The sequence below is a fragment of the Salvelinus namaycush genome, chromosome 9, assembly GCF_016432855.1.
Source record: "Salvelinus namaycush isolate Seneca chromosome 9, SaNama_1.0, whole genome shotgun sequence".
Taxonomy (NCBI): Eukaryota; Metazoa; Chordata; class Actinopteri; order Salmoniformes; family Salmonidae; genus Salvelinus; species Salvelinus namaycush.
In genome coordinates, this window is record NC_052315.1 from 49,217,535 (window position 1) to 49,244,407 (window position 26,873).

The following is a 26,873-nucleotide window of genomic DNA, read 5'->3' on the forward strand; positions in this document are numbered from 1 at the left end:
AAAGACTTCAGTGCCCCAAGTCATAGACTGTTCTCTCTGCTACCACACGGCAAGTGGTGCCGATGCACCAAGTCTGGAACCAACAGGATCCTGAGCAGCTTCTACCCCCAAGCCATAAGACCGCTAAATAGTTAAATACTGTAGTTAACCAAATAGCTACCCGGACTATCGGCATTGACCCTTTTTGCACTAACTTTTTTGACTCATCACATACGCTGCTGCTACTGTTTACTGTCTGTCACTTTATTCATAGTTATATGTACATATCTACCTAATCACCTCGTACCCCTGCACATCGATTCGGTATTGGTATCCCTTGTATATTGTGTATCTATTATTACGTGTTTTACTTTTCTATTATTTCTCTACTTACTTTCTCTCTGCATTGTTGGGAAAGTCCTATAAGTAATTCACTGTTAGTTCACACCTGTTGTTTACAAAGCATGTGACCATTTTTTTTTTTGAGTTGATTTCAAAAGGCAGGAGGCCTCAGGTGCTCCTTTAAGATTGTCCTGTTGATCAATGATCTGTCATGTGTAGAGATTAAACCAGGTGCCAGGACATCATTGTAAAAAATACCTTGTTCATACTTGACTGCCTGGATAAATAAAAGGTTCAAAAAAATGTGTGAATGCAGCTGACAACACATAGAAAACACAACTTAATTAACACGTAGAGGGATTTTGTCTAAAAGCCTGGCACAATGAACAATGAGACACTATTCTTAAGGTGAAACGTTGTGAAAAACAAACAACTGAAGTTTTCCCTCTTATATACACCTGGGTGCTGAGGCATTGTTGGCCTTGTGACATACAGTACCTGTGGCATGAGGGATTTGGCAACCAGGTAGGCTTCCTCAGCCTCCTTGGACTTGTTCAAGTTTTTGTAGGTCACATTGTAGGTCACATCGGAGCCCACATTCATATGGGCTCCAATGTCATCTGCAGGGACATGCCACATGACAATGCACATGGGTTTAGCTATGACAACAACTTGGCAAGGATATCAAGCCTGAATGGGGTTTAGGGATTAGTAGTACTGTACATGCCCATGCAGTCAGGTCAGGTGGCGGTTTGGCTGGACAGTATATCTGAACTGGGCTAATCTGAGGGAGTTTAGAGAAACATTGTATGTGTGCCAATTGCCACCCTATTTCCAATATAGGGCACTACTTTTGGGATGCAACTTTTCAATAGGACCACACAATACACAGCTCTACAACAGTGTAGTGATGGAGAAACAAATCTATACAGTTAAGTATCACAACATTATTCTTAGACAATATTATTTCGATATTTGACTCCATATATATACAGTAGTGTCACGACTTCTGTCGAAGTCGTTGCCTCTCCTTGTTCGGGCGGTGTTCGGCGGTCGACGTCACCGGTCTTCTAGCCATCATCGATCCATTTTTCATTTTCCATTGGTTTTGTCTTGTCTTCCCACACACCTGTTTTCAATCCCATCCATTACCTATTGTGTATTTAACCCTCTGTTTCCCCTCATGTCTTTGTCAGAGATTGTTATTTGTCAAGTGTTGTGTTTATTGTGTATAGGTGTGCGACGGGTCATCGTACCCATATTTGTTTTATGTTTTCCTATGAGTGTTATGGAGCAGATTACTGGGACTATAATTAAAAAACTCCATTCTACACTCTATTTGACTCTCATGCGCCTGACTTCCCTGCCACTTATACACGCAACTGTGACAGAATCTCTGACCTTTATATATGAAGTCAGCAGGAGAGGACACGACGCCCATGGAGGTGGAAAAGCGCGTTATGGAACAAGCGAAGGAGATTGACTGTTTGAGCGCCGTCATGGATCGCATTGTCCAGAATATGGATCGCTGGGAGAGACAGGGAGTTTCTCCAGCGCCTCCACTGCCACAACTGGGATTTACCTTTAACGCGTTTTCCCCACCTGAACCTAACAAAATCCGTTTACCCCTACCCACGGGTTACAACGGAGATACTGCCGGCTGCCAGGGTTTCCTCCTTAAACTGAACTTATATCTGGCCACGGTCTCCCCAGTACCATCCGACCGGGAGAAGAGTTCCGCCCTCGTCTCATGCCTCACCGGGAAAGCACGGGAGTGGGCCAGCGCTGTGTGTAGAGAGGAGAATGCGGCGTTGGACCATTTTGAGGAGTTCACCCTTTATTTCAGGAGAGTATTCGACCATCCTCCCGAAGGAAAAACGGCGGGTGAGCTCCTCTATCATCTGAGGCAGGAGACGAGGAGTGCCCAGGAGTTTGCTTTGGAGTTTAGGACCTTGGCTGCCGGCGCTGGATGGAGCGACAGGGCCCTGATCGACCATTACCGTTGTAGCCTACGCGAGGACGTCCGTCGGGAGCTGGCCTGTAGAGACACCACACTCAACTTCGACCAGCTGGTGGACATGTCCATCAGGCTGGACAACATGCTGGCTACTCGTGGACGTCTAGATCGGGGTCTGGTTGTTCCATCCTCCCGCACCCTCTCTCCCGAACCAATGGAATTGGGAGGGACGGTGCGCCGGGAGACCGGAGGGGGTTCCCGCTCGAGCACCATCTATGGTCGCAGAGATCACACTGCTGGTCGGTGCCGGGTTGGTTCCTCTGGGAATAGAGAAGGCAGGCAGGGCACTCTGGCATCACCCCAGGTGAGTAGGCACCATTCTCATCCAGAGCCCTCTGTTGCACTTATGTTTGTCTCTGTCACTTTTCCGGATTTTTCCCTGCATTCCCAGTATAAGGCGCTAGTAGATTCAGGCGCGGCTGGAAATTTCATTAATAAAAATTTAGCTCATAGTTTAGGGATCCCTATTGTGTCTGTGGATATGCCTTTCCCTATTCATGCCTTAGATAGTCGACCATTAGGGTCAGGTTTTATCAGGGAGGTCACCGCACCGTTGTATATGATAACGCAGGAGGGTCACAAGGAGAAGATTAGTCTTTTTCTTATTGATTCCCCTGCGTATTCTGTGGTGCTAGGTCTACCCTGGTTAGCGTGTCATAACCCCACTGTTTCTTGGTCACAGAGGGCTCTCACGGGGTGGTCGCGAGAGTGCTCAGGTAGGTGTTTAGGGGTTTCCGTTGGTGCTACTACGGTGGAAAGTCCAGACCAGGTCTCCACCGTGCACATTCCTCCAGAATATGCCGATTTGGCTCTCGCCTTCTGTAAAAAGAAGGCGACTCAATTACCACCCCATCGACAGGGCGATTGTGCGATAGATCTCCTGGTAGACGCTGCATATCCCAGGAGTCACGTGTATCCCCTGTCGCAAGCGGAGACGGTGGCTATGGATACATATATCTCTGAATCCCTGCGTCAGGGGTTCATTCAGCCATCCATTTCACCCGCCTCTTCGAGTTTCTTTTTTGTGAAGAAGAAGGATGGCGGTTTACGCCCGTGCATTGATTATCGAGGTCTCAATAAAATCACGGTGAAATATAGTTACCCGCTACCTCTGATAAATACAGTTATGGAGTCAATGCGCGGGGCACGCTTCTTCACAAAATTGGATCTCAGGAGTGCGTATAATCTGGTGCGTATTCGGAAGGGTGATGAGTGGAAGACGGCATTTAGCACCACCTCAGGTCATTATGAGTACCTGGTCATGCCATATGGGTTGATGAATGCTCCATCAGTCTTCCAATCATTTGTAGATGAGATCTTCAGGGACCTGCACGGGCAGGGTGTAGTGGTGTATATAGATGATATTCTGATATACTCCACTACACGCGCCGAGCATGTGTCCCTGGTGCGCAGGGTGCTTGGTCGCCTGTTGGAGCATGATCTATATGTCAAGGCTGAGAAATGCTTGTTCTTCCAACAATCCATCTCCTTCCTAGGGCATCGGATTTCCACTTCAGGAGTGGAAATGGAGAGCGACCGCATTACAGCCGTGCGTAATTGGCCGACTCCAACCACGGTAAAGGAGGTGCAGCGCTTTTTGGGGTTTGCCAATTACTACCGGAGATTTATCCGGGGTGTTGGTCAGGTTGCGGCTCCCATTACCTCACTGCTAAAGGGGGGCCCGGTGCGCTTGCAGTGGTCGGCTGAGGCGAACAGGGCTTTTGGACACCTGAAGACTCTGTTTACCTCGGCGCCTGTGTTGGCTCATCCGGATCCCTCTTTGCCATTCATGGTAGAGGTGGACGCATCCGAAGCTGGGATAGGAGCAGTGCTCTCTCAGCGTTCGGGTGTGCCACTGAAGCTTCGTCCCTGTGCTTTCTTTTCGAAGAAGCTCAGCCCGGCGGAGCGAAACTATGATGTGGGGGACCGAGAGCTGTTAGCTGTCGTAGAAGCCTTGAAGGTGTGGAGGCACTGGCTTGAGGGGGCTAAACACCCTTTTCTCATCTGGACTGACCACCGCAATCTGGAGTACATCCGGCAGGCGAAGAGAATGAATCCTCGCCAGGCAAGGTGGGCCATGTTTTTCACTCGTTTTGTGTTTACTCTTACTTACAGACCAGGCTCCCAGAACGTCAAGGCAGACGCATTGTCTCGGCTGTATGACACAGAGGAGCGGTCCATGGATCCCACTCCCATACTCCCAGCTTCGTGTTTGGTGGCGCCAGTAGTGTGGGAGCTGGACGCGGACATTGAGCGGGCGTCACGTGCAGAGTCCTCTCCTCCTGAGTGTCCAGCTGGTCGTCTGTACGTTCCGTCTGCTGTCCGCGACCGATTGATCTATTGGGCTCACACGTCACCCTCCTCTGGTCATCCTGGGATAGGTCGGACGATGCGCTGTCTTGATGGGAGGTACTGGTGGCCCACTTTAGCTAAGGACGTGAGGATTTATGTTTCCTCCTGCTCGGTGTGCGCCCAGTGCAAGGCTCCTAGACACCTGCCTAGAGGTAAGCTTCAACCTTTACCTGTTCCTCAACGGCCGTGGTCGCACCTGTCGGTGGATTTTTTGACTGAGCTTCCACCTTCACAGGGTTACACCACGATCTTGGTCGTTGTGGATCGGTTTTCGAAGTCCTGTCGTCTCCTCCCTTTGCCCGGTCTCCCTACGGCCTTACAAACTGCAGAGGCCCTGTTTACACACGTTTTCCGGCACTATGGGGTGCCTGAGGATATAGTGTCTGATCGGGGTCCCCAGTTCACATCAAGGGTCTGGAAGGCGTTCATGGAACGTCTGGGGATCTCGGTTAGTCTTACCTCAGGTTTTCACCCCGAGAGTAATGGGCAGGTGGAGAGAGTTAACCAGGATGTGGGCAGGTTTCTGCGGTCCTATTGCCAGGACCGGCCGGGGGAGTGGGCGAAGTTCGTGCCCTGGGCAGAGATGGCCCAGAACTCGCTACGTCACTCCTCCACTAACCTTACTCCTTTTCAATGTGTATTAGGGTATCAGCCGGTTCTGGCTCCTTGGCATCAGAGTCAGACCGAGGCTCCTGCGGTGGACAATTGGTTTCGGCACGCTGAGGAAACCTGGGAGGCAGCCCACGTCCACCTTCAGCGTGCCATAAGGCGCCAAAAAATTGGCGCAGACCGTCGCCGCAGTGAGGCCCCGGTGTTCGCACCAGGGGACAGGGTCTGGCTCTCGACCCGAAACCTGCCCCTCCGCCTGCTCTGCCGGAAGCTGGGTCCGCGGTTTGTGGGGCCGTTTAAAGTCCTGAGGAGAGTGAACGAGGTATGTTATAGGTTACAACTGCCCACTAATTACCGTATTAACCCCTCGTTCCATGTGTCTCTCCTCAGGCCGGTGGTGGCTGGCCCGCTCCAGGAGGCTGAAGTGCGTGAAGTTCCTCCACCTCCTCTAGACATCGAGGGGGTCCCGGCGTATTCTGTTCGATCCATTTTGGATTCGAGACGTCGGGCGAGGGGCCTTCAGTACCTCGTGGACTGGGAGGGGTACGGGCCGGAGGAGAGATGCTGGGTTCCGGTGGAGGACGTTTTAGATCCTTCCATGTTAAAAGAATTCCACCGCCTCCATCTGGATCGCCCTGCACCTCGCCCTCCGGGTCGTCCCCGAGGCCGGTGTCGACGCGCAGCTGGAGCCGCGCGTCAGGGGGGGGGTAATGTCACGACTTCTGCCGAAGTCGTTGCCTCTCCTTGTTCGGGCGGTGTTCGGCGGTCGACGTCACCGGTCTTCTAGCCATCATCGATCCATTTTTCATTTTCCATTGGTTTTGTCTTGTCTTCCCACACACCTGTTTTCAATCCCATCCATTACCTATTGTGTATTTAACCCTCTGTTTCCCCTCATGTCTTTGTCAGAGATTGTTATTTGTCAAGTGTTGTGTTTATTGTGTATAGGTGTGCGACGGGTCATCGTACCCATATTTGTTTTATGTTTTCCTATGAGTGTTATGGAGCAGATTACTGGGACTATAATTAAAAAACTCCATTCTACACTCTATTTGACTCTCCTGCGCCTGACTTCCCTGCCACTTATACACGCAACTGTGACAAGTAGGGAGAACAAGTATGTGATACACTGCCGATTTTGCAGGTTTTCCTACTTACAAAGCATGTAGAGGTCTGTAATTTTTATCATAGGTACACTTCAACTATGAGAGACGGAATCTAAAACAAAAATCCAGAAAATCACATTTGTATGATTTTTAAGTAATTAATTTGCATTTTATTGCATGACATAAGTATTTGATCACCTACCAACCAGTAAGAATTCCGGCTCTCACAGACCTGTTAGTTTTTCTTTAAGAAGCCCTCCTGTTCTCCACTCATTACCTGTATTAACTGCACCTGTTTGAACTCGTTACCTCTATAAAAGACACCTGTCCACATACTCAATCAAACAGACTCCAACCTCTCCACAATGGCCAAGACCAGAGAGCTGTGTAAGGACATCAGGGATAAAATTGTAGACCTGCACAAGGCTGGGATGGGCTACAGGACAATAGGCAAGCAGCTTGGTGAGAAGGCAACAACTGTTGGCGCAATTATTAGAAAATGGAAGAAGTTCAAGATGACGGTCAATCACCCTTGGTCTGGGGCTCCATGCAAGATCTCACCTCGTGGGGCATTAATGATCATGAGGAAGGTGAGGGATCAGCCCACCTTCAAGGCACACTTACCACAGCATTTTGCAACGATATCCCATCTGGTTTGCGCTTAGTGGGACTATCATTTGTTTTTCAACAGTACAATGACCCAACACATCTCCAGGCTGTGTAAGGGCTATTTGACCAAGAAGGAGAGTGATCGAGTGCTGCATCAGATGACACGTCCGGATGACCCATCCTCTGGGGCGGCAGTTTGCCTAGTGGTTAGATCGTTGGGCCAGAAACCGGAAGGTTGCTAGATCGAATCCCCGAGCTGACAAGTTAAAAATCTGTCTTTCTGCCACTGAACAAGGCACTTAACCTACTGTTCCTAGGCTGTCATTGAAAATAAGAATTTGTTCTGAACTGACTTGCCTAGTTAAATAAAGAATAAAAATCAAATCACATATTACATTACATGGACTCACTCTGTGTGCAATAATAGTGTTTAACTTGATTTTTTAATGACTACCTCATCTCTGTACCCCACATAGGTCCCTCAGTCAAGCAGTGAATTTCAAACACAGATTCAACCACAAAGACCAGGGAGGTTTTCCAATGAGTCAAAGGGCACCTATCGGTAGATGTGTCCAAAAATTCAAAAGCAGACATTAGATATCCCTTTGAGCATGGTAAAGTTATTAATTACACTTTGGATGGTGTACTGTATCAATACACCCAATCACTACAAAGACACAGCCGTCTTTCCTAACACAGTTGCCGGAGAGGAAGGAAACCAACCACTCAGGGATTTCACCATGAAGCCAATGGTGACTGTAAAACAGTTACAGAGTTTATTAACTGTAATATGAGAAAACAGAGGATGGATCAACAACATTGTAGTTACGCCACAATACTAACGTAATTGACAGAGTGAAAAGAAGCAAGCTTGTACAGAATACAAAATATTCAAAAATATGCATCCTGTTTGCAACAAGGCACTAGAGTAAAACTGCAAAAATGTGGCAAACAAATTAACTATATGTCCTGAATACAAAGCGTTATGTTTGTGGCAAATCCAACACAACACGTTATTGAGTACTACTCTTCATATTTTCAAGCATGGTGGTGGCTGCATCATGTTATGGGTATGTGTAACGGGCTTCCTCCTTCTCTTCATCCGAAGAGGAGTAGCAAGGATTGGACCAAAGTGCAGCGGGGTGTGAATTCATAATGATTTATTAAACAAAAACGACGAAACACGAAATCACACTTTAGAAATACAAAATAACAAAACGAACTAAACAGACCTAAACTTACGAACTTACATGAAACGAAGAACACACGAACAGGAACAGACAAACCGAAACAGTCCCGTGTGGTAACATGTACTGACACGGAAGACAACCACCCACAAACAAACAGTGTGAAAACACCTACCTTAATATGACTCTCAATTAGAGGAAATGAAAACCACCTGCCTCTAATTGAGAGCCATACCAGGCAACCCATTAACCCAACATAGACAACACATAACATAGACTACCCACCCAAACTCACGCCCTGACCAATAAACACATACCAAAACACAGAAAACAGGTCAGGAACGTGACAGTATGCTTGTCATCGGCAAGGACTAAGAGTTTTTTGGGGGATAAAAATAAATGGAATAGAGCTAAGCACAGGCAAAATCCTAGAGGAAAATCTGGTTCAGTCTGCTTTCCAACAGACACTGGGAGACAAATTCACCTTTCAGCAGGAAAATAACGTAAAACACAAGGCCAAATATACACTGGAGTTGCTTACCAAGACGACATTGAATGTTCCTGAGTGGCCTAGTTAGAGTTTTAACTTAAGTTTGCTTGAAAATCTATGGCAAAACTTGAAAATGGCTGTCTAACCAATGATCAACAACCAACTTGACAGAGCATGAATACTTTTTAAAAGAATGTGCAAATATTGTACAATCCAGGTGTGCAAAGCCTTTAGACTCACAGCTGTATTCGCTGCCAACGGTGATTCTAACATATATTAACTCAAGGGTGTGAATACTTACGCAAATTAGATATTTCTGCATTTCTAAAAACATGTTTTCACTTTGTCATTATGGGGTATTGTGTGTAGATGGGTGAGAAAAACATATTTAATCACGTTTGAATTCAGGCTGTAACAACAAAATGTGGAATAAGTCAAGGGGTATGAATGATTTCTGAATTCACTGTAAGTTGACCTAAGAGTTGTGCAAAGTTAGTAGAATCTTATTTAAAATGATTCACATCTGTAATGGCTGCCTAAGGTCAAGTATTAACTCTGGGGTGTGAAGACATACAGTGCCGTGAAAAAGTATTTGCCCCCTTGCGGATTTTCTAACTTCTGGACATCAGAACTGCGATTACTCACCACGGACTGGCAGAATCCTTTTTTTCCTTTAACGAGGCCGACGAGCCCAACGTGAATGATATATTGCTTTCCCGGGAAAGTCGTGAAGAGGGCACGACAAAACCTATTCTACAGCTGCACCATCGAGAGCATCCTTACCGGTTGCATCACTGCCTGGTATGGCAACTGCTCGGCCTCTGACCGCAAGGCACTGCAGAGGGTAGTGTGTACGGCCCAGTACATCACTGGGGCCAAGCTTCCTGCCATCCAGGACCTTTATACCGGTGTCAGAGGAAGGCCCTAAAAAATGTAAAATACTCCAGCCACACTAGTCATAGACTGTTCTCTCTGCTACCGCACGGCAAGCGGTACCAGAGTGCCAAGTCTAGGTCCAAGAGGCTTCTAAACAGCTTCTACCCCCAAGCCATAAGACTCCTGAACATCTAATCAAATCGCTACCCAGACTATTTGCATTGCCCCCCCCCCCCCCCATCTTTTACACTGATGCTACTCTCTGTTGTTATTATCTACAGTATGCATCGTCACATTAATAACTCAACCTACATGTACATATTACCTCAACTAACCGGTGCCCCCGCACATTGACTCTGTACCGGTACCCCACTGTGTATAGTCTCGCTATTGTTATTTTACTGCTGCTCTTAAATTACTTGTTACTTTTATTTCTTATTCTTGCTCATATTTTTAACTGCATTGTTGATTAGGGGCTTGTAAGTAAGTATTTCACTGTAAGGTCTACTACACCTGTTGTATTCGGTGCATATGACTACATTTGATTTGATTTGATTCATGCTTGAAAACCCCAAAAACGTTGCTGAGTTAAAGCAGTTCTGCATGGAAGAGTGGGCCAAAATTTCTCCACAGTGACGTGAGAGACTTATCAACAACTACAGTAAGTGTTTGGTTGGAGTCATTGCTGCTAAAGGTGACACAACCAGCTGAGTGTAAGGTGGCAATTACTTTTTTCACAAAGGGGCATTGGGTGTTGCATAACATTGTTTGTTAAATAAGTATGTAATTGATGTGTTATTTGTTCACTCAGGTTCCCTTAATCTAATATTAGGTTTTGGTTGAAAATCTGGTAACATTCAGTAGAAAACAATATGCAAAAGTAGAAAAAATTAGAAAGGGTACAAAAACTTTTTCATGGTACTGTACGCAATCAAGGCATCTTTATTATAATTTTTTTTTTATTGGTTGAAAATGTATTCAATTTTTCTTTCACTTTGAAAATGTGGAGTATGTTGTGTAGATCAGTAGGGAAAAAAATCTAATTTAATCCAATTTTAAGGCAAGTAAATGTGAAGACTGTGCAAGGGGTGTGTAGACTTTCACTAGCGACTGTACATGTTTCCTGCTCCATGACATGACCTGTATGCACAAGCCATGTTGGTAAAGGACAGGCATATCTGGAGGGTTACATAGTACTATACTTTAGATTAGCCTACCAGTATATTAATTTGCTTCCCCTGCCTGCAGTCACAAAATTTCTATGAGGACAGACAGAAATGTTAAGTTCTACAAGTCAACCATGTCACACACTAACTTGTATGAGCTCCGTTACCCTGTATGTCCTATACATAGTCACACGTGTTGAGTTCCATGAAAGGCGTTGTCACTAAATGCTGTGTTCTATGAGAGTCAGCCCAGTCACACATGTTAACTTGCATGACACATATGTTAACTTGCATGACAGTTAATCCCCACTTTAAATGAGACTGTATGACATTCAGCCCTAATTTGAGTTCTATAAATTGGTTGAGATAAGGTCAATCACACATGTTAAGTGTGAACATTTAAGCATTGTGTTTTTGTTGTGTAGATACACCAACAGCTCTCTCCACACTCCAACTGACCGGAGGAGTCTGGAACATCTCTACTCAGCCAGCAATAATATCTGGGAGACATGGATTTATTTGAATGGCTTTACTGAACAATAATTCTTGGGTCTGTCCCAAGAGCCCTGGACTATATCAAAAGTAATGCACTATATAGGGAACACAGCCCTTATTTCCATGGTCAATGCAACTTCTGTCTGTAGCAGTATAATCGATTAGTAAATTTTTGCGTCATTCAATTGAAAACAGACAGTTTGAGAAGGAGCTCAGCCAATAGGGCTCGTTTCACACAATACATCAATGTTTGCCACAATAACACTGTTGAGCAGACACAATTATATTGATCAAAATCAATGGTATCTTGTCATCGTTTCATCTTCTACCATAGCTTTGAAGTCCAGCAGAGAATAATATAATGGGAGGACGATAAGTCTGTCTTACCTGGTTGGACGCAGGTGGCCTGGAGGAAATATCTCAGAGCTTTTTCGTAATTGTTTTGATTTTCCAGAGCATGGCCAACATTGTTCCATAGCGTGGCATTGTTCTTGTTGACCTGAGGGGAGACAAGGCAATCAAAAGAAAAGTAAAAATAATTACATGCTCCATTTCTTTGTCTTTCTCAATATAATTACAATATACTGTGTATTTATGTTGTAATTATATTGTATTACAAAGAAGATTGATGAACTCTAGTCTAGGGCTGTGGCGGTCATTACATTTTGTCAGCCAGTTATTGTCATGCAAAACACTGATGGTCTCAAATTATGTCTCTGTAATCTAGCAGGGGTCGGATGGTCATCTGAATCAGGGTTAGTTCGGCAGCTGGGGTGAAAGAGCAGCGATTACGATAGAGGAAACCAAGTCTAGATTTAACTTTAGCCTGCAGCTTTGAAATGTGCTGAGAGAAGGACAGTGCTCACCAGTACTAAACCCTCAGAGGTAGTAATAACACCAGTGGGAAGAGGGGCATTCTTCTTACCAAACTACATGACCTTTGTTTTGGAGGTGTTCAGAACAAGGTTAAGGGTCGAGAAAGCTTGTTGGACACTAAGAAAGCTTTGTTGTAGAGCATTTAACACAAAATCCAGGGAGGGGCCAGCTGAGTATAAGACTGTATCATCTGCATATAAATGGATGAGAGAGCTTCCTACTGCCTGAGCTATGTTGTTGATGTAAATTGAGAAGAGCATGGGGCCAAGGATTGAGCCTTGGGGTACTCCCTTGGTGACAGGCAGTGGCTGAGACAGCAGATTTTTGGATTTTATACACTGCAATCTTTGAGCGCGGTAGTTAGCAAACCAGGCCAAAGACCCCTCAGAGACACCAATACTCCTTAGCCGGCCCACAAGAATGGAATTGTCTACCGTATCAAAAGCATTGAACAAGTTAATCAAAATAGCAGCACAATATTGCTTAGAATCAAGGACAATGGTGACATCATTGAGGACCTTTAAGGTTGCAGTGACACATCCATAACCTGAGCGGAAACCAGATTGCATACCAGGGAGAATACTATAGACATCAAGAAAGCCAGTCAGTTGATTATTGACACGTTTTTCCAACACTTTTCATAAACAGGGCAAAATAGAACATTTAGGATCAGCTTGATCTCTCCCTTTAAATAAAGGATAAACAGTGGCTGCCTTCCACGCAATGGGAACCTCCCCAGAAAGGAGAGACATGTTAAAAGATCCGAGATAGGCTTGGGGATGATAGGGGCAGCAACCTTAAAGAAGAAAGGATCTAAACCATCTGACCCACATGTTTTTTTGGGGTCAAGTTTAAGGAGCTCCTTTAGCAACTCGGAATCAGTGACCACCTGCAGGGAGAAACTTTGTAGTGGGGCAGGAGGGAAAAAAGGGAGAAGCATCGGGGATAGTCGCATTAGAAGGGGTGGGAGATGAGGAAATGTTGGGTGGGCAGGGAGGCATGGCTGAGTCAAATAGGAATCCTGACATAATGAAGTGGTGATTAAAGAGCTCAGCCATGTGCTTCTTGTCAGTAACAACCACCTCATCAACATTAAGGGACATGGGCAGCTGTGAGGAGGAGGGTTTATTCTCCAGGTCTTTAACCATTTTCCAGAACTTCCTGGGGTTAGACCCACAGAGAGAGAACGGCTCCTTAAAGTAACTAACTTTGGCCTTCCGGATAGCCTGAGTGCACTTATTTCTCATTTGCCTGAACGAGAGCTAGTCAGCCTGAGTATGCGTGTGCCGAGCCTTTCGCCAAATGCAATTCTTGAGATGAAGTAACTCTGCAAGATCACGGTCGAACCAGAGGCTGAACTTGTTTTTAATTCTCATTTTCTTTATGGGGGCATGTTTGTTAACAATACCATTGAAAATATCAAAAAAGAAGGTCCAAGCGTCTTCGACAGAGGGGATCACGCTGATTCTATACAATTTTACAGATTAACATATTACGATTACAGATGACAGGTTAACAGAACATGAGTTGGCCTATTACTCTATGTTATCTGGCATGCCATAGGCTGTAGGCTTGTTCATTTAGCAGACAAGATATGCTTATAAGTCCCGTGTCATTATTTTATATTATATGATTTTATATTAAGAAGAATATAATTGAATTTATCTGAATAAAATAGAAATTATATTTTTCCCACTCCGGACCGAATGAGCATGTGACGTCTATGTTGAGCGTAAAAGTGATCATTTGAAACAGGTCCTATACACTACGCTAGATTTATAGTTATTTGGCAACTTTAGTTGTTAATGATACAAACCTTAGAATGTCTAAGAAATTAAAACATATCTGGGCTGCATGATGCGACTATGGGCTATTGATGATTTGAGAAGGTCGTAAAAAAAAGCTTGGCTCCGTTCCTTACCTCAGGCGACACACTGTTCTCTCATCAAGTGATCGTATTATCACCCATCAGACTATTCTCAATGTAATATTATCTTGACTAATATGTTAAAAAGAGATCATCTGCCTATGCACTTCAAGAGCGAATGGAAGCAGCTTTCCCGCATGTTGTTCGTTCGGGTAGGCTACTCCGATTATTTCACGCCATGCATCAACCACTGTTTGAGGCGCATGCAGCCTCTCGCTGAGCGACATGTGATATACCGCCCAAACTGTACCCTATGGGCTTCCCAACCCTGTTCCTGCAGCTACCTAGTGCTTAAATTGGGAAACCAAGTGAAATCTGTTCGTGAACATTGAAAGTAACATGTTTTCACAACAAAACCTTTCATTCAACTGTTGACAGCTCCTCTCTCTGCGTGCTTAAAGAAAGGCGAAGAGATGGAAATACACAGTGGTGAGATATTATGTAACTAAATGTAGCCTAATGTGTCACCTTATTAATTACGCAATTATATTTAAAAAAAATCCCTATTACTAGGCTATTCAAAATCAAATACAAATTCACTATAATTGTAGGCTAACTGTAAGCTGCCCTGCACAATCAATGAACCAACAGCATCGCATAGGACTATACGTTCTCTCCCAGACTCATGAATATAAAGAAAGAAAGAAATACAACTGAATGTGTTTAGCTTAAAACATTTTTTTTATATATATATTTGGGAGGAACAACGGATGAAAATAACAATCGTGGAGAGTTTATTGTAAATTAGGCCAAGAATGAGGAGATCTGGATGGCATACTTTCAGGGCAGAGGTGAAAAGCGTGTATTCAGATTCCCAGTCCCAGTATCTGTTGAAGGTCTTGACTGTGTGTGTGGTGAGGAGCACTCCGGTCACCAGCCAGGATATTTTCTTCATGTGTCTGGTCAATAAAGGGAAAAAGTAAAAAGAAACATTTTGATTCTGTTAAAAGACTGTATATCACCCAAATAATACCCCCCAAATTGATAATGCTGTCTAGTTCGTACAATTTTGTTTGACATTGTGGCTGAAGAGAGACACTGAGGGCTAGTTTCCTGGACACAGATTAAAAGGTCAGTTTTTCTTGTGTTTTGTATCATATTGTACAACAGCTGACGAAACTAACACTGTAAAAGTGTGACAAAATTTGACAGGGGTCGCGTGAGTTTCGAAAACCTGCCGAGCAGAAATGACAATAAGAAGCATTTTAGAGCTGTGTTTACAAAACGCAGCAAGATATTTCATATGAATTGGATTTTATTCGGTGTGAAAAATGCAAAATTCTGCGTTATCGCGGCCACCGTTTGATCAGTGTTATTTCCTGATAGTTGCTGGAATCTACAAAGGACCTTATAATCAGCCTGGTTGCATGGGTGGGAGTTTCGGCTTGCCTGGTGTCATCACCAGGCGGACAATTGGTTAATACACTGAATATACCTTCTTTAACTTGTCTCCTTCCCTTCACTGATTAAAGTGGATTTTACAAGTAACATCAATTAGGTATCATAGCTTTCACCTGGTCAGTCTATGTCATGGAAAGAGCAGGTGTTCTTAATGTTTTGTGTACTCAGTATAGACTAATAACAAAGTAAGGCTCCAAACCTTCTGCCAATAACATCCCATTCAGACCACTCCCAGACAGTTGCAGCTAAATTCTTGGTTGAGATATTCTCTCCATTTTAAATGGACAACTATTACATTGTTACCCAGAAATGATTTGATATGGTTATAAAAACGGCTGCATTTGGGTCTTTAAGCCTAGTCTTGGATAATTGAAAGTGCTTCTTAGTCTAAGACTAGGTTTATTATCAGTGTCCGGTATACCGCCCTTGAGAGTGGTCCATTGTTAAAGTGCTTATTTTATGCTTTGGAGACATTTAATACCCCATTACACCCTATGGGAGTTTGTGTTGGAAGGGTACTTACTCACTCCAAATGGTCCCAGATGTATTTGTGCTGTCTTGCCAGCTCCTTTGGTCATTGTTGTAAAGACAACACAAACAGATCTGGGACCAAGCTAACTACTGTACTACTCACCCTTTGTGGGAGACAATCCTGCAGCCATGTGCCACGAGAACACAGAATCCCATACTGTGGACATAGAGCACCCTTTCTGCCACCACAAAGCCCACAGGGAAGAAGAGGTTGGAGGCTGGGATGAAGGGGAGCATGATCAAAGAGAGGGCCTGGAGAAAAAGGGGAAGGAAGAGGGGGGGAGGAGTAGGGAACAAAATACAAATAAGAACACAATGAAAGGCATGATGAACATAAGCCTCCTTGAATACACTTATCCTGCGAATTACTGAAATGCTCATTTTGAATGGAAGAGTGCATTGGCACAGAGGCATGGGTTCACATACACAGTGTACAAAACATTAGGAACACCTTCCTAATATTGAGTTGCACCCCCCTTTGACCCGAGACAATTCATCGGGGCATGGACTCTACAAGGTGTCAAAAGTGTTCCACAGGGATGCTGGACCATGTTGACTCCAATGCTTCCCACACTTGTGTCAAGATTGCTGGATGTCCTTTGGTTGGTGGACCATTCTTGATACACACGGGAAACTGTTGAGTGTGAAAAACCCAGCAGCGTTGCAGTTGTTGACACACTCAGACCGGTGCGCCTGACACCTACTACCATAGCCTGTTCAAAAGGCACTTAAATATTTTGTCTTGCCCATTCACCCTCTGAATGACACACATACGCAATCCATGTTACAATTGTCTCAAGGTTTAAAAATAATAATTTAACCTGCCTCCTTCATCTACACTGATTGAAGTGGATTTAACAGGTGGCATAGTATAAGGGATCATAGCTTTCACCTCGATTCACCGTCAGTCTATGTTATGGAAAGAGTTTTGAACACTCATAGATTTAGCTGTTTGGACTCATATACTCAGTACACACAATATCAGTTGAACACTTTACATTACATGTTAGCATGTCTACATAATACATCATACATACAAGGCAAGATAGAGTTTTCCCAACTATATGTTATAGTTCGTTATAAGTGACCATTTCAGGTTGATCGGAGGACACCAAGACAAGCATGTTAGAGGAGTTACTTATCAGTTTGCACACCATATCAGTAGAGCACTCTCCCTTGCATTACCAGTAAGCATATCTACATGATAGATTAAAGAGATCCCTTTCGTATACTTTTTAGATAGTAGTTCTGAAAGTAGCGCTCCCGAGCCAAAAGTGGTCCCTGAAAATTGAGTACCATGTTACATATGTGCAGATACAGTATGTGCACCACGGCATTGCTCTCTCTCGCTCTGCTGTGTGTGCCTCTTGCTAGACGTCACTCAAATGGTGAGGGGCTGAAGCTCATTGGTACAACTCGAATTGATATGGGGCTGGCTGGCACACAAGGGGGAAAATGAAGGAGAAATGGCGCAGCGACAGCTTCCAGAAAAACAGTCGCCTTCAAACTAGGGATTCCGTGGCTAATTGAGGTAAGGCTAATTCTGCTTATAGATCAATCAATCAAGTTTATTTTATATAGCCCTTCGTACATCAGCTAATATCTCGAAGTGCTGTACAGAAACCCAGCCTAAAACCCCAAACAGCAAGCAATGCAGGTGTAGAAGCACGGTGGCTAGGAAAAACTCCCTAGAAAGGCCAAAACCTAGGAAGAAACCTAGAGAGGAACCAGGCTATGAGGGGTGGCCAGTCCTCTTCTGGCTGTGCCGGGTGGAGATTATAACAGAACAATACCAAGATGTTCAAAATGTTCATAAGTGACAAGCATGGTCAAATAATAATCATGAATAATTTTCAGTTGGCTTTTCATAGCCGATCATTAAGAGTTGAAAACAGCAGGTCTGGGACAGGTGGCGGTTCCATAACCACAGGCAGAACAGTTGAAACTGGAATAGCAGCAAGGCCAGGCGGACTGGGGACAGCAAGGAGTCATCATGCCCGGTAGTCCTGACGTATGGTCCTAGGGCTCAGGTCCTCCGAGAGAGAGAAAGAAAGAGAGAACAAGGCAACCACGTTGTTTAGATTTAGGTCTTTGTTGTGACACTAGTTCAATCATAAGTCTTTATTGTGTCTGTCTACCAAAACATTCAACGGCCATTACATCACTATACCATCAAAAGCCCTTTGACCTAATGGAGAGAAAAAACCTAAACACTTTTAATTTCAATAAAAACCTTAAACCAGCCGGTTTAGCAGTACTTTCAGACAAAAACTTTGCGCATTTCATCCTCAAAAGCGTCATGACGGTCAAAATTACCACATGCATATTTAACAGTAGAATAGCCGGGCCTTGAGGAGTACCAATAGCCACCAGTCTAATAAATCCATTTAACTAGAAAAGCCTGGCCTCATTGCCAATGTCATTTGGATGTGTTTATGAAGTTGTTAGGTTATACTTACCAAATGTAAGTATTTGAAAGAACTTAACAGTTTCATTAGTTTGTTACTGTGGGCTATATGTAAAAACGAAAAACCACCTATGAAACACAAAGCATGTGTATTGAAACACAGTAAAAGCTTATGTGTATAATGACAAAACAAATGAAAATACCCAAACCGCAAGACACGCGGTCAATGAAGAAAATAGCAGTAGCCTAAATATCAGTATAGCGTGCTTGTGAACGGTGAAAATCAGCACAAAAGCAATCATGGTATTATAATGAATATAAGTGTCGATATGACAGCGGTCAAAAATAGTATTATTGTCAGTTATTAGACACATTATTTGTGGCCTCGCTCCTGCTTACAGTATTCTGTGCGTCTTCACGCAATAGTTGGATCTCATTTAGTTGTTATCCTTTAACTCACTTGAATGCAACACTTCCCACAAACAAGTCACTTGCAGCTGAATTAGCTGTCCGGTTCTGTTCTAAGTGCATCTGCCTACCTTGCAGCTTCTCCTCCCCGAAAAGCAGTGCACAATTTGGCACACAATGCATCTTTACTTGGACCTCATGTGTCTCTCACGCAGCCTGTGTGCCAGACTCATGATGAAGTCTCTTCTGGTCTCTTGGGTGTTGTTCATGCACTGCTTGATGGCAGCCAAGTCAAGCATGTTGTAAAACACAGCAACAGGCCAGCGGAACGTTCCGCCTTTCAGCTAGTACATCTGTGCCATTTGATCCGAAGCATTACCCGAAACATGCTCGCTCATCCGCTGCCCGATATGGCTCCTTTCCCAGATATGGAAAGCGGTTCAGTATGAATCAGAATAATCATCATCATAGATGTCATGATCTATTTCTTCTCCGCCATCCGAGTCGTTGTTATTCAGATCTTGCAGCAACGCTAACACAGCATGTGCATCCATTCGTCTTGGTCCCATTGTAAATGATGCACGCTCACTGTGTATCTTACTCCAAGTAGGCCTAGAGTAGACTAATGAAACTGCTTGGATTTGGTGGACTGGTATAGGGTACAACGTTTTGAGATTATAATTAGAATAGATTAATAGAATAGGCCTGAATGCAATGGCTGCCCTGTTCTTCATTCCCAGTTGGTGATTACATAATTATGCGTCGTCCATTTCCCCTCATCGTTCATTTCAACTATCGGAGAAGGAGCGGAGCAGGCTGGGGAAGATCATTAAAAAAAAATGACATGCCCTCCTAAAACTGGTTATAACTCCAGTTCTGTTTGCGATATTAAGATTCTAACAATGACAATGTGTTGTATAGACTTATTTAGGAAAAGCGAAGGACAAGGGGGACATTACTTTAAAAATGGCAGAGTAATTAAACATTTAAACTCGTTTTGAGACATGATACACTCCGCCTTTCTAGTGTTAATATACACAATCACAAATAAACCCATTCATATTTCGTTTAGGAAGGTCATAAAAAAAAAAACATAATACAAGGCAATTTATTTAAAGCGAACCGATTGGCATATTTTGAGTTGTATTTATCTGAGCTTAGTAGCTGCGCCATGGCAATGAAATCAACTTGTTCGTTTAGCAGACATCAGTCCTACCACAGTCAACACATATTTTATAGTACGAATATAGTGGAATATCCCAAATGGCTATTGCTGATAGTCACCAGACGCCTACTCCCATGAGGAATTCATGGAGCCACGGTTATTCTAGGAAAAAGTAATATTTTGAAACTGAGACCATCCGCACAATTTGTACAGTTTTTTGTGTGCCAAAAATAGGTTGATTCAAAACTTTGGAATCTGCTCTTTCTGATAGGGTATAGCAATCAAAACATCTGGAATGCACGCTGCACAGGCCATCAGTCTCGTCATTTTCTATTTGACAATTGATAATATTGTCACCCATCAGACTATTATCAATTTAATCTTTAAGCCATATCTACAGTATTATTATTATGTGAAATTAGTTTTAATATAGTTTAGGTGTTGTTTGGACGGGCCAGCTGGGTAGGCAACTGTTTTCTTACAGTCAGAAAATACACTATCACCTTATTTTAGTATTTATAGTCTATGTGCTTCTGGATCAATCAACACATTTTGTGACTGATTACGATTTGCGTGTCCTGAGGTTTCTTATGATCTATTTTAGCATAATAAATGCATTAATTTAGTATTTATTATTTATGATGGAATATTTATACAATTGAAATATCTATACAATTTTCAATTTATACAATTGAAAAAATAGGAAATTACTATGAAATAACAAAATATTTCAGATGTGTAAATTGCCTAGTTTTTATTTGATAAGTTTATTATTTTTAATTTCTTAAAGTAATCATCATCTCTGCTCAGGCAGTAGCAGCCAACCAGCAACTATAACATCGACTCTGTGTAACTCTCCCCATAATGTACTGTCTTTGTTCATCCTATTTAGCTAGGCTAGCCTGCCTAAGTATGCTGAAAGCTGTCTGACGAATTAATTGACTAGTTCTTCAATGTAGATAAGGCATATTTTCACAAACTGTCTCTATCCTTCTCATCATTGTGTTGTGTACATTCCTCTCTCATGCAGTCTGTGGTCTGTGTGTATCTAACCTAACATTGCAGACGTAAAAGTGTATCCGACCCAAAAAAACACTATTTTCACTCTCTGAGCCGGAAAGAACAGGCGCAATGGATTATGGTCATTGTAGTTTATTAAAACAGACAGTGGTCACATCCCAAAATATACAGGCCCAGGTGCACAACTGAGCAAGAGAACAAGTGCATTAGAGTGTCTAGTTTGAGAAACAGGCACCTCACAAGTCCTCAACTGGCAGCTTCATTAAATAGTACCCTTCAAAACACCAGTCTCAACGTCAACAGTGAAGAGGCGACTCTGGGATGCTGGCCTTCTAGGCAGAGTTCCTCTGTCCAGTGTCTGTTTTTTTTGCCCATCTTAATCTTTTATTTTTATTGGCCAGTCTGAGATGGCTTTTTCTTTGCAACTATGCCTAGAAGGCCAGCATTCCGGAGTCGCCTTGTCACTGTTGACGTTGAGACTGGTGTTTTTTGGGAGACAGTTTTCGCGGTTCTGCGAAGGGAGTAGTACACAGCGTTGTACGAGATCTTCAGTTTCTTGGCAATTTCTCGCATGGAATAGCCTTCATTTCTCCGAACAACAATAGACTGATGAGTTTCAGAAGAAAGTTCTTTGTTTCTAGCCATTTTGAGCCTGTAATCAAACCCACAAATGCTGATGCTCCAGATACTCAACTAGTCTAAAGAAGGCCAGTTTTATTGCTTCTTTAAATCAGTACAACAGTTTTCATCTGTGTTAACATAATTGCAAAAGGGTTTTCTAATGATCAATTAGCCTTTAAAATGATAAACTTGGATTAGCTAACACAACGTGCCATTGGAACACAGAAGTGATGATTGCTGATAATGGGTCTCTGTCTGCCTATGTAGATATTCCATAAAAAATATGCCGTTTCCAGCTACAATAGTCATTTATAACATTAACAATGTCTACATTGTATTTCTGATCAATGTGTGTTATTGTAAATGGACAAAAAAAAGTTTTTCTTTCAAAAAACAAGGACATTTCTAAGTGACCCCAAACTTTTGAACGGTAGTGTACGTATGTACAAAATGACCAAGTGTAGACCTGGATGGTAAGATAAATCAACATAACATTCATGTAAGAAATGTAAAAAATATAGAATGAAAATATGAAATAAATCATTATTTTGAATCTATGATTTTTGTTAATTTATTGGTAAGAATGTTCAAGGATGCAGTTTTGAAATGTAGTGTTTAAGAAAACTCTTACTGTATTTTTGTAGTACTGCACAAACAAATTGCACTGTTCAGGAAAAACGATTGGCTTCGTGTCCATAAAACCAGGGTCCAGTCTACTCTCTAGAGTCCCTAGAATACAAAACAGGTGAGTATTAATATATAAAAAAAACAGATAGGTCATAGGAAGTGTTGTTGGACTTTTATTTTGAAAATGTCACACAATCACAAAAACCTGAACCCATAACCCTGCTACTTTCAGTCCAAAAACCCAAGTCCAAAATGGAAACATAGATTCATTGCGACCAGGGTGGGTTGAAGAAAAGCGCTGTTAATCACCATGATAACCGTTGATAGGCTATAGGTATAAGTGGGCTGGTGAACACTAACCTACAGCATCATGATGTTACTAGAATACTGCCTCAAATATATATATACAGAGTACCTGTCAAAAGTTTGGACACACCTACTCATTCCAGGGTTTTTCTTTATTTTTACTATTTTCTACATTGTAGAATAATAGTGAAGACATCAAAACTATGAAATAACACATTTGAACTCATGAAGAAACCAAAAAAGTGTTAAACAAATCAAAATATATTTTAGATTATTCAAAGTAGCCACCCTTTGCCTTGATGACAGCTTTGCACACTCTTGGCATTCTCTCAACCAGCTTCACCTGGAATGCTTTTCCAACTGTCTTGAAGCAGTTCACTCGGTGGTCCAATTCATCCCAAACAATCTCAATTGGGTGGAGGTCGGGTGGTTGTGGAGGCCAGGTCATCTGATGCAGCACTCCATCACTCTCCTTCTGTCAAATAGCCCTTACACAGATGGGATGGGCCCCGAAAACCAGATGGGATGGCGTATCGCCGAGAATGCTATGGTAGCCATGTTGGTTAAGTGTGCCTTGAATTCTAAATAAATCATTGACAGTGTCACCAGCAAAGCAACATCATACCTCCTCCTCCATGGTTCACAGTGGGAACCACACATGCGTAGATCATCCGTCCATCTACTCTGTGTGTCACAAAGACACAGCGGTTGGAACCAAAAATCTCACAGACTCATCAGACCAAAGGACAGATTTCCACCAGTCTAATGTCCATTGCTCGTGTTTCTTGGCCCAAGCAAGTCTCTTCTTATTATTGGTGTCCTTTAATAGTGGTTTCTTTGCAGCAATTCGACCATGAAGGACTGATTCACGCAGTCTCCTCTGAACAGGTAATGTTGAGATGTGTCTGTTACTTGAACTCTGTGAAGCATTTATTTGGGCTGCAATTTCTGAGGCTAGTAACTCTTATGAATTTATCCTGTGCAGCAGAGGTAACTCTGGGTCTTCCTTTCCTGTGACGGTCCTCATGAGAGCCAGTTTCATCATAGTGCTTGATGGTTTTTGCGACTGCACTTGAAGAAACTTTTTTTTTTTTTATTGACATTTTCCGGATTGGCTGCCCTTCATGTCATGATGGACTGTCGTTTCTCTATGCTTATTTGAGCTGTTCTTGCCATAATATGGACTTGGTCTTTTACCAAATACGGCTATCTTCTGTATATCACTCCTACCTTGTCACAACACAACTGATTGGCTCAAACGCATTAAGAAGTAAAGAAAGTCCACAAATTAACTTTTAACAAGGCACACCTGTTTATTGAAATGCATTCCAGATGACCACCTCATGAAGCTGGTTGAGAGAATGCCAATAGTGTGCAAAGCTGTCTTCATGGGAAAGGATGGATACTTTGAAGAATCTAAAATATATATATTTTGATTTGTTGAATACTTTTTTGGTTTCTACATGATTCCATATTTCATAGTTTTGATGTCTTCACTATTATTCTACAATGTAGAAAATAGTAGAAATAAAGAAAAACCCTGGAATGATTAGGTGTGTCCAAACTTGTGAATGGTACTGTATAAACTATACAAAAATATAAAAACAACAATGTAAAGTGTTGGTCCCATGTTTCATGAGCTGAAATAAAAGATCCCAGAAATGTTTCATATGCACAAAAAGCTTATTTCTCTCAGATTGTGTGCAAAAAAATTGTTTATATCCCTGTCAGTGAGCATTTCTCCTTTGCCAAGATAATCCATCCACCTGACAGGTGTGGCGATAGAAGCTGATTAAACAGCATGATCAATACACAGGTCCATTCTCTCCAATGTCGTTTTAGAGAATTAGGCAGGACGTCTAACCGGCCTCCGAACCGCAGACCACATGTAACCACGTCAGCCCAGGACCTCCACATCTGGCTTCTTCACCTGCGGGATCGTCTGAGACCAGCCACCCAGACAGCTGACGAAACTGATGAGTATTTCTGTCTGTAATAAAGCCATTTTGTGGAGAAAAACTGAATGGCTGGGCCTGGCTCCCAAGTAGGTGCCAATAGCTGCCCCCCTGCCCAGTCATGTGAAATACATAGATTAGGGACTAATTCATTTATTTCAATTGACTGAATTCCATATATATGTATATATATATATAGATATATATATGGAATTCAGTCAATATATATATATATATACAGGTGAAGTGGGAAGTTTACATACACTTTGGTTGGAGTCATTAAAACTCGTTTTTCAACCACTCCACAAATTTCTTGTTAACAAACTATAGTTTTGGCAAGTTGGTTTGGACATCTACTTTGTGCATGACACAATCATTTTTCCAGCAATTGTTTACAGGCAGATTATTTCACTGTATCACAATTCAAGTGTGTCAGAAGTTTACATACACTAAATTGACTGTGCCTTTAAACAGCTTGGAAAATTCCAGAAAATTATGTCATGGCTTTAGAAGCTTCTGATAGGCTAATTGACATAATTTGAGTCAATTGGAGGTGTACCTGTGGATGTATTTCAAGGCCTACCTTCAAACTCAGTGCCTGTTTGCTTGAAATCATAGGAAAATCTAAAGAAATCAGCCAAGACCTCAGAAAGAAAATTGTAGACAAGTCTGGTTCATCCTTTGGAGCATTGTCCAAATGCCTGAAGGTGCCACGTTCATCTGTACAAACGATAGTACGCAAGTATAAACACCATGGGACCACGCAGCCGTCATACCGCTCAGGAAGGAGATGCGTTCTGTCTCCTAGAGATGAACGTACTTTGGTGCGAAAAGTGCAAATCAATCCCAGAACAACAGCAGAGGACCTTGTGAAGATGCTGGAGGAAACAGGTACAAAAGTATCTATATCCACAGTAAAACGAGTCCTATATCGACATAACCTGAAAGACCGCTCAGCAAGGAAGAAGCCACTGCTCCAAAACCACCATAAAAAAGTCAAGACTACGGTTTGCAACTGCACATGGGGACAAAGATCGTACTTTTTGGAGAAATGTCCTCTGGTCTGATGAAACAAAAATAGAACTGTTTGGCCATAATGACCATCGTTATGTTTGGAAGAAAAATGGGGAGGCTTGCAAGCCAAAGAACACCATCCCAACCATGAAGCACGGGGGTGGCAGCATCATGTTGTGGGGGTGCTTTGCTGCAGGAGAGACTGGTGCACTTCACAAAATAGATGGCCTTATGAGGGAGGAAAATTGTGTATATATTGAAGCAACATCTCAAAACATCAGTCAGGAAGTTAAAGCTTGGTCGCAAATGGGTCTTCCAAATGGACAATGACAACAAAGGACAAAAAAGTCAAGGTATTGGAGTGGCCATCACAAAACCCTCACCTCAATCCTATAGAAAATTTGTGGGCAGAACTGAAAAAGTGTATGTGAGCAAGGAGGCCTACAAACCTGACTCGGTTACACCAGCTCTGTCAGGAGGAATGGGCCAAAATTCACCCAATTTATTGTGGGAAGCTTGTGGAAGGTTAGCCGAAACGTTTGCCCCAAGTTAAACAATTATTATTATTAGTTTTTAATTTTCTCACCTTTTCTCCCCAATTTTCGTGGTATCCAATCGCTAGTAATTACTATCTTGTCTCATCGCTACAACTCCCGTACGGGCTCGGGAGAGACGAAGGTCGAAAGCCATGCGTCCTCCGAAGCACAACCCAACCAAGACGCACTGCTTCTTAACACAGCGCGCCTCCAACCCGGAAGCCAGCCGCACCAATGTGTCGGAGGAAACACCGTGCACCTGGCCCCCTTGGTTAGCGCGCACTGCGCCCGGCCCGCCACAGGAGTCAAGTTAAACAATTTAAAGGCAATGCTACCAAATACTAATTGAGTGTATGTAAACTTCTGACCCACTGGGAATGTGATGAAAGAAATAAAAACTGAAATAAATCATTTCTCTTTACTATTATTCTGACATGTCACATTCTTAAAATAAAGGGTTGATCCTAACTGACCTAAGACAGGGAATTTTTACTAAGATTAAATGTCAGGAATTGTGAAAAACGGAGTTTAAATGTATTTGGTTAAGGTGTACATTTGTGGCCTGCTGGAGGTCATTTTGCAGGGCTCTGGCAGTGCTCCTCCTTGCACAAAGGTGGAGGTAGCGGTCCTGCTGCTGGGTTGTTGCCCTCCTACGGCCTCCTCCACATCTCCTGATGTACTGGCCTGTCTCCTGGTAGCGCCTCCATGCTCTGGACACTACGCTGACAGACACAGCAAACCTTTTTGCCACAGCTCGCATTGATGTGCCATCCTGGATGAGCTGCACTACCTGAGCCACTTGTGTGGGTTGTAGACTCCGTCTCATGCTACCACTAGAGTGAAAGCACCGC

At 43.0% G+C, this 26,873-nt stretch overlaps 1 protein-coding gene across 1 annotated transcript in view; it reads right to left on the reverse strand.

Annotated features, from left to right (window-relative positions):
- Nucleotides 1–26,873, reverse strand: part of LOC120053304 (protein O-mannosyl-transferase TMTC3-like) — a 64,992-nt gene that overhangs the window by 11,363 nt on the left and 26,756 nt on the right. The window contains exons 7-10 of the mRNA XM_039000436.1: nt 16,067–16,215; nt 14,810–14,930; nt 11,616–11,727; nt 820–941 (exon numbers count right to left, since the gene is read on the reverse strand). Coding sequence (XP_038856364.1) covers nt 820–941; nt 11,616–11,727; nt 14,810–14,930; nt 16,067–16,215 — 504 coding nt within the window. The remainder of the gene's footprint in view (nt 1–819; nt 942–11,615; nt 11,728–14,809; nt 14,931–16,066; nt 16,216–26,873) is intronic.